The sequence below is a fragment of the Trachymyrmex septentrionalis genome, unplaced genomic scaffold (assembly GCF_001594115.1).
Source record: "Trachymyrmex septentrionalis isolate Tsep2-gDNA-1 unplaced genomic scaffold, Tsep1.0 scaffold7, whole genome shotgun sequence".
NCBI classification, from domain to species: Eukaryota; Metazoa; Arthropoda; class Insecta; order Hymenoptera; family Formicidae; genus Trachymyrmex; species Trachymyrmex septentrionalis.
Genome location: NW_017305884.1, coordinates 3,646,208 through 3,654,793, shown reverse-complemented (window position 1 = coordinate 3,654,793; position 8,586 = coordinate 3,646,208). Strand labels below are relative to the sequence as shown.

Sequence of the window (8,586 nt, the reverse complement as noted above, 5' to 3'; positions counted from 1 at the left end):
AATTTTATCAATTCAAGTAACTAGGCACATATGAGAATAGGTAAATAATTTTATATTTTGTCTACTGCGGTGAATTTACACTGAGACATGTTCAATGAATATTTTATATTTATAGGATTCTTAATTAAAAAAGGTTTTACTATATGAGTATGTTATGAAATAATTCACAAAGTTAGTACGGTACACTAAACAAGACATACCATAATAAAATAGTGGCAACAGTTCATTTTTTGGGATTTTATTACTTGTTTTATTTACTTAATAAAAAGCACAAGATTACTTCTCTGTCTTTTTCGTCTTTGCAGAAGCCTGCTGTGCTTTCATAACCTTATAGACGATCTTTTGCTCCTCAATCAAAAATGCACGTACAATCCTAAAAATCAGTGCAATCTGTTATAAATATTATATAAAACATAATGTAAAACCTATTGCAAGTTTATTTATTAAAGTAATGATTAATCCTGCTTTGAAGACAAATAATTGCTCTATCTAGTGTATCAGTATTTAAAATATAAGTGTTGTAGGATGCTTTTGTTAAATGTAACATATAATTGATGTTTATTGAACAAATATTTAAAATATGAGCAATTTAGGATGTTAAATACATACCTTTCTTTTACACATTTGTGACAAAGGACTCCACCGTACACTCGCTTGACTGTTTTCTTACGTCTGCACATACGTGAACGCTCCATTGGTCTTGCAGGTTGGATACCTCTAAGCTTGTCCTTACATTGTCCACATCTTGGAATCTTTTTGGGTTTTTTCAGGTATTGGTAAACTAATTTACCACCTGGCGTACGTACGCTATAAACAAAATTCATCTTAGTCAGTTCTTAATAATAACTTACAAAATTTGCCAAGAAAAATTCACTTTAATATTACACTTCTAAATACTTTGCAGAATACAGATTAAATATATATAGTAATAATAATTAAATAAATGTTGATAAGAGCACAATTTAAGATTAATGTCACTACATAACACGTGTGAATTTTAAGAAACTTAAAGCAAGCGATCAAAACATAACCTCAAACCTTTAACAATTTACGCGACAAAATTACTGTCATTAACAAAATAAAATTCCTCTGCGAGTAAAAGTTAATGAATTTTATCTGACATTACCATTTACTACTATTTGTGTAGATACTTACACACGCCTTCTGTTGCTTTTTGTGTTGTACGACAAGCGTCGCCGATAGGTTAGTCGTTGTACCATCTTGGTTCTGCAACGTTAATTACTTTGTTAGTAAAAGAAATTGAATTATATAGAATTGTAAAGCATAACCGATCATCACAGATCTCTGCGGAGATCATATGACATTAACGCATTTTACGATTGATAAACGAAACGTGGATATTATAAAATCATACAAAAATGCCACGAACCTTACTCAGACCCAAACGGAAGAGGAAACGGCATACTCCGAGAAGAGACGCTTTCACGCACGTATAGCAAATTATTTGGTGCTGCCATCTGTCTACAAACATACGAGTTAATAATAACAATTAAAAATACTTACAATTGATATTCATTTATCGATAAGAGAAAATTTTTATTTAAAACAAATAAATAAGTAAAAATGAATAATTTTTTTAAAATATATTGTTATCATTCATTTTTTCTATCATCTATGTAAATAATAAGAATTAGAAAAATAAAGATTTATGTGTATATATACATACATATGTACAATATATATATGTATGCATATAATAATAAGTATAAAATTATATGTATACTTTTCAAATACCAATATGCTTGAAAAACAATATTACAAAAAGACCTTTTGTAATATAATTAAAATTAGTGCTCCGTAAAATTTTTATCAACAGAGCTCTTCAAGATGTCATTACTTTCCAGCTTCTTCCGTTGCAAAGCATTGCGATTATTTACGTTCAAATATAAAATGTTTTTCTATATAAATAAGATATATATATATGTATAAAATATATGTAACTTTCTCTAGTTTAAAAGTTTCCAATTTTCCAAAAGCAAACACTGTTTTTTACATTTATGATGAGTTCTCTAGAAATTTGCATATAATTTTTCAGAAATTTTACAAATTTCAAAATTTTTCAAGATTTCTAAAAATTTTATAACCTTTTAAAAAAATTTCAGATTTTTTAATACAAATTGAAACACTTTTTAATGTCAAGAAAGTCTACATCTTTTCTAAAAATCTTTATATACGTATAATATGAATTCTGAAATAATCTAAAATTTATTTCTAATAAAATCTTATAAAATCTGAAGGAGTTTTTCCAGAAATTAGAATAAGAAATAGAATATTTTAAAATTCACATGTGTGAACAATTTCAAGAAAAGACGTAAATTTTCTGAGTTTTTCGAAAAGTATTCCGATTTATATAAAAATTCTATGAAAATTTTTCATCAGGGACGCTTCAATCTTTCTTTCTTTACATGATAGTCTTTAAGTTACGTTACATCTTCCTAACAAATTGATGGTTATTGAAGATTTCCCATCTCAATTGCAATGCAAGACTTGTGAAACTATAATCAACAGTAAGATATGTAAGGCATTATAATTATTATAATTAATTCTGTAGCGATCGATTTCAAAAGAAATGGCACAGAAATTACTATTATCGAAATTTTATATTTTATTCCGTTATACTAGCAATAATTATATAATAGCGCATTAACAAGATACGAGGATAGAGAAGGAACAAACCGGGTCGCGATTTACATCGTATAAGGTATATTATTTATTATATCTTATGTACATTCAACATCGTCTTGACAACACCATAGGAAAAATTGTTTTTAGACACGTTCCAAAATTTGTCGACAGTAACTCCTTGCTCGCGCTTCTTTTTCCCCCCTTTGCATTTTTCTTTATACAATGAATCGAAGACACACGGAGGTGATTCGCTTAACCAATTTTTTTTTTTATGAAAACTCAGCTCGGCGAGTGTATATAAATTATCGTACGTAAGTGTGTGTTTTATGTGTGTGTGTGTGTGTGATGATTACGCGACGCGTGTGTATCTGTCTCTCTTTCTGTGAATTATGTATAATATATGGGACGGTACCTGTGTGTAATGCTTTACTTTTCCTCGTAGATTTTCGTTTTTCGAAGCAGGTACTTTGACAGAGTTCGCTGTAAAGAGAGTTGTGGAAAGTAAAAATAAAAAAAAAAGAAAAAGAAAACAACGCGCTCGGTAAGTCATTTAATTAACACTTAACTAAACATAATATAATATAATTAGTTGCGTACAGATTCGATACAACGTTCATATTTATCACTGTAGCTGCAGCTTCGTTCACCTTCTTTTTACAAGACAGAGTTCACTCGAAAACTCTAGAAATAGGGGAAGAATACGTCGCTCTGCCCTATAATAGTAATAGATAACTTATGATAATTAGAACGTTTTGCAATTTAGTCAGATCTCTAAGAAATAAATAAGTTTTTCTTCTTTTAATAAATAATAATAGAGTTATAAAATCGATTACACAGGATTAAGCGAGAGGCAATTTTCTTTCCTCAGCCACTTGTCGTTCTCGCTTTCTTTCTTTGCCGGAAAATTGAAAAAAGAAGCGCTAAAGAGAAAAACAAAAATTCACCGCAACGGAGACACTCGGGCAAATTGAAGTAATTTTGATTTTTCAGGTTTTTTCCTGATGCTCTATTCTCTCCGATCTCATTTCTCTGAATAAAGTTTTATACGTATACGATTCCTGATAAAAAGTCCATATATTTAATTAAATATAAATACATAATATATGTAATTATATATAAAAAATATGTTTTCTTTCTTTTCTCTCTATAATCTCTGATCGTACATAGAAAAAATAATAAAAATAGAAAAATTATTAGGATAACTTTTGCACTTTGTTTTTTCACAAAAAGTTTGAGAAAATAAAAATATTATCCATATAAAATCATATATAATATAAAATTGTATACAAAATTACGTATAGAATATTATATAATGTAATTGCAATTTTACTTTTTGAAAAAAACAATACAAAAATTATTTTTTCTACATACTGATAGAAATTATACAAACAAAATTATACAAAAGAAAAAACATATAGACATATCTCATGTATATGTATCTATATTTAATGATATGGACTTTTTGAAGAAAAACTAAAACATGAAGTATGATTGAAAACTTTGAGAGCGTAGAGTAAAATTTCGTTCCTTTCTAGGGAAAGAAAAAAAAAGTAGACTGGGAGCGGTCCTAAGATTTCTGCGGAGAAATCGAGGAAAACAAAAGAAAAATCGGAGAAGTCCTACGCGACGTACCTCGCTCTCACCTAATATATTTTCGATTTCGTATATTTTCTCTCCCCCTGTGCCTAACAGTAGCCATGTGTGTGTTTCTGTGTGATATTGATAGAGCTCTATGAAATCTAAATATCGAAATTAACGGCATTTCGTAAAACTTCAGGTCGCACTCGCAGACTCGTCGCTAAAACACAGACAATTACAGCTTGAGAAAGTTCTTAAGACCTTTTCCTCCCGCCCGCAGGATCCCGGCCGAATTATTACCAAAGTTATTACAAACGAGATTATTACGCAAATTCGTCTAACGCGTACGACTCTCTCCCTTCTTCCGCTTCTCTTTCGGCCGGGATTCCGCACAATCTCGCCTTTTACGTTTTATCGTACCTTTTTTCTCGTTTAATCTTTAATACGAACATTTAGGAAGATAGCGCTATCGATAATTAATATTTTCTGAAATTTGTTAACATTCTCTATATAAAAATCTGCATTTGCGTATTCACTTATTGCTTCATAATCGTCGCCGTTCTTCGGTAGCCTTCTCTCTCTCTCTCTCTCTTTTTTTTCTTTTTGTTTTTCCTAAGGGAGATTTTGCTCTCGCCGCGCGGCCTTCCGCTCCTGCTTTTCGCTCTTCCCTTCCGTTTCTTCGCTGACACGTGCGCGGAAGGAAGTACGGCGAGTCGAAAGAGTACACCAAAGCGTATTCCGACATTCCTCGCTCGCGGTATGACTTCGAGCAACATTTCGTTTACGAGGGAAGCATCGTTGGATCGCGCTTCGAGATAGAAGCGATCGATTTTAATTACCGGTCTAGCGCTTCACCGGGGCGAGACTTTCGCCTCTTCTTTGATTAAAGGAAGGAGAATTGGCTGGGACTGTGAACGAGAGACGTTCGCTTTGTCGTTGTCTTGTATCTTGTCGAACGCGAGAAATCTCGCCTCCCAAAACACGCCTTCCGCTTCTGCCTATCGCGATCCAACGTCGCCTCGATATACATCGTAGACTATATTACTAACGTTAAACCGTTAAATTAGAAAATAAAAGAATTTCTCCGTGGCTCGCCGGACTCACTTGGAAGCCGTTTAATTAATCTCACGCGCAATATTTTCGTACGCATATGTCTGCCGCTCCGTTGGTCTCTTTTTAAGATAAGTCGCCGGTAACGTGTGTATCCCAGGTATAATGTATCGCGACCCGGGATGCAGTCTTTTGCAGACGATTAGCGAATACGGATGTAACGAGATACGGTAAAGCAAGCCTCTCGTTCCCTCTATCTTTCTGTCTCTCGTCCTCTAAGGAAAGGAAACGGTTCCCTATTATGGATACATGTATATTGGAATGGACGTTGCTTCGCGAGGAAACTCCTCGGTCGGACTGTGAGAATCAAAAAAGTGTTACCTCGTGGACGCGCGTGCCTCGTATCAGTCGCACGCATCGTCGCTCGCGTATACGTGAGTATTTTGTCCACATATCTTATCACCCTCCGACTTTACATTTCATTTTCTCTTTACGTTGTTCTCTTTTTCCGGCTGGCTTTTCTCTTTTGTCGATCTCGAGTAACGACGCACGCGAGAACGTCCCTTCTTGCGCTCGCATTGCATTCCGCGATAATGTTGATATGTTAACGCATTGCTCGCTAATAAGGGACGCGTTTGAAATCGTTTTTCCTCGCGCCACGTCCTCCTTTGCTTTCCGGCGCGAACGGAATGTCTCTTGTGCTTTTTTTTCTTATCGATAGAGAGTTTTACTCTCGTTCGCCCCTTTTCACAGTGTAGTATTTATAACACAATATCTATTTATATGTATATGTATATATAGAATGATTTCGTGATCGCACGCTCGTGTACATATAAATATAGCGCGAAAAATGGGTCGCGGCAGATTCTCGTCACTCACCGATGCAATTTCCATTCACACTCACATTCGCGCGTCCGCTCATTTTCCATTCGTTTATCCCGTGTCACGCAATCCCGCGCTAAAATAACTCTTGCACACTCGCGTTGGCACATATTCGCTTCGTTCGTTTTGTCGTTTGTCATTATAATCGAAAGGTATACCTACATATAGGCCGCGCGTGTACGACGTTTCCATATAGGTAATGCAAAGGCATAAAGTTGTAATTTAGCGTAAAGAGTAAACATTCGCCCTTGTTTTCGATCGTGTACATTACCGAGGCGACATACGCGAAATAGTGTAATGCACTCGCTACATTCACTACACGAAATAATGAACCTACACTGTTGTCACTCTACCGATTTCGGAAACTATTACGATCCGATTTTTGGTACAGTTCCCTCTGTGATACGGTCCTCTATTTCTCTAATCGTCGGTTTTCCTTGTCAGATGCGTATTGCTATGTCGATCGTTATAGACAAACACGTAACTTTAGTATACTTAAGAAAAGAGGCCAGGAACAGACATATTCGAACGACATTTAGGCCGATATGTTCGCCGTTCAATGTTCTATATCGCAGATGCATACGTACTAAAATGAGCTGCCATTCGGTACAAAATGTTACAAAACAATGTTACCTAACAAGCGCGATAAAAAAAATTCGGCTGTAAATCTCAAATGAAAGTCTCCGAAAAAAATATATAGTGTATACAATCCAACAGGTTGTTACACAAGTACTTTAAACTAAAAGGAGAACATTCATAAGTGACGAAAGATTTCGCGGCAGTGATTACAGGGCTCGTTTATTTCCGTTGTCAGTCTGATCTTCTCTTTTTTAGATAGATCGATCACCGAAACGGCCTAGGAAACGAAAGAGCATTGGTGCTCGTTGTTCGTGTGGGAGAGTACATTAGTTACATTGATCCCATTAAGATTCTTTTACGGTGATCTTTCAAGGATCACATCCTGAAACGAGCTTCGTGAATGATCCGTTCCCGTAAGGCGTTAGATTTCTTTGACACTTACAAATCGCGGAAGTTTCGCAATAGGTGTATCGTTCTACATATTGAGAGAGTAAAAGTCGTTGCACTTTATATGCGAGATGGCGAATGCGTGGTCCTCGTACTCCCTCTCTTTAAGAGGAGTATCGTAAATGCGAAGAATGAATTTCCTTTCGACTCTCGCTAACGTGGAATGCCTGCAGCACGAATGCTTTGAATCTCTCGGTTAAAGTGAGACGATGTTCGCGTATCGTTTCGGAGGTATCATGAAAGCTTTGCCTCGGATCAACCCCCAATTAGTTCAACGGATCTATTTGCGCGCGAAGAGATATTCTCTCTCGAGGACATCGTCGCTCTGACTAGGTAATTACGAGTCCTAGATGATTCATGGGAGGGTCGTCGTCTCGCTTTTCGCGGAGGCGACGCGTCGGGACGCCTCGAATTCGTGAGATCCATTGGGATAGCGATGTTCCGTGCCGATCAGCCGATTTCTACGTACGATCCGTTCGCGGGATTTGAGGTCGCGGTCATGGTTACACGAGGAAACCCTGCGAAGTGGCGGACATTTGCGCCCGCAACGCCGTCACGCTGTTCATGATCTTCTTCTGATGTCCTACGAGCGTTATGCCGAGGGCCGTGAGTTCCTGGACGGTGACACGCGCTGCTGCCTCCAACGTCGTCACGCCCGCTCGCTCAAAGCTCTCTGCGTATCGTGACATCTTGATGGAAGCTAGCCACTCGCTGACGGAATTCAATTGCGTTAGATCCACCGCATCTGGCGCCAGTGGATTTGTGCCCCTGTCAAAAACAACAAGATCAGAAATATCTCTTTGCGTACGAATGAATAACGTTCACAAGGAGGAGTACGAAGAAGTTAGGGTAGGTACACGAGATTTCAGGATTTTTTTAAAATTCTTTCGCTATCCAAATACATTCACATTCGCATAATTCAAATGTATGTTTTGGATTTGCTCATTTGCTATCGACTACGCCACAAGTTAATGACAAAGAAGCTAAAAATGAAATAAAGAAGATGACAGTTCGGCTGCAAACCGCTCGACGTTTCGTCGACGTTGGAGTTATTAATGTCTTCGTTATTTCATAGGATATCGGGTTACAAAACACTATGTGCGGAAATATCGTTTCATTATTAATGATATATTCTCAAATTGATCGAAATTATGTTTTACTTCTATGTAGATTATACTATCAGTATGTATTATTGGCTGTAAAACGTAACTGTATTGTTTCCTGACTTTATGTACATGAAGAAGAGAAACATATACATATACAAATGTTTAGATATTAGATACGTATAAATTGTAAAAAGGCATCTTAAACATGTAAAATTATTGTCAGGTCGATTACTGCGATAGAAAGAATAAATCAATAAAAGTTCATAAATTTAAACAAGATTTTCTAGAATATCTGCGA

General features: G+C 35.8%; 2 protein-coding genes across 5 annotated transcripts in view; both read right to left on the bottom strand.

Moving 5' to 3' along the window:
• Window positions 1–222: 222 nt before the first annotated feature.
• LOC108753455 (60S ribosomal protein L34-like) lies at window positions 223–1,468 on the bottom strand. Of its 2 annotated transcripts, none has more exons than XM_018495019.1 (4): window positions 1,391–1,468; window positions 1,156–1,227; window positions 610–807; window positions 223–373 (listed from the first exon to the last, which is right to left on the bottom strand). In XM_018495019.1, the coding sequence occupies exons 2-4, from the start codon at window positions 1,218–1,220 to the stop codon at window positions 277–279; spliced, it is 360 nt and encodes a 119-aa protein (XP_018350521.1). In that variant the 5' UTR covers window positions 1,221–1,227; window positions 1,391–1,468; the 3' UTR covers window positions 223–276. The 2 variants fall into 2 exon arrangements, with proteins under 2 accessions (XP_018350521.1, XP_018350522.1); XM_018495020.1 differs by lacking the exon at window positions 1,391–1,468 and adding an exon at window positions 1,339–1,363.
• Window positions 1,469–4,106: 2,638 nt separating this feature from the next.
• Window positions 4,107–8,586, bottom strand: part of LOC108753568 (ephrin type-A receptor 4) — a 105,525-nt gene continuing 101,045 nt past the window's right edge. For all 3 annotated transcript variants that reach the window (XM_018495255.1, XM_018495258.1, XM_018495261.1), the window contains one exon: window positions 4,107–7,950. In XM_018495255.1, coding sequence (XP_018350757.1) covers window positions 7,686–7,950 — 265 coding nt within the window. In that variant the 3' untranslated portion in view covers window positions 4,107–7,685. The remainder of the gene's footprint in view (window positions 7,951–8,586) is intronic.

What these genes read in the sequence shown, in the direction of transcription:
- LOC108753455 (XM_018495019.1), bottom strand. Translation starts at nt 1,220, where the DNA reads ATGGTACAACGACTAACCTATCGGCGACGCTTGTCGTACAACACAAAA. An exon ending in AAAAGCAACAGAAGGCGTGT is followed by an intron (nt 808 to 1,155) that starts GTAAGTATCTAC and finishes TTTTGTTTATAG; the next exon opens with CGTACGTACGCCAGGTGGTA. An exon ending in CACAAATGTGTAAAAGAAAG is followed by an intron (nt 374 to 609) that starts GTATGTATTTAA and finishes ACTGATTTTTAG; the next exon opens with GATTGTACGTGCATTTTTGA.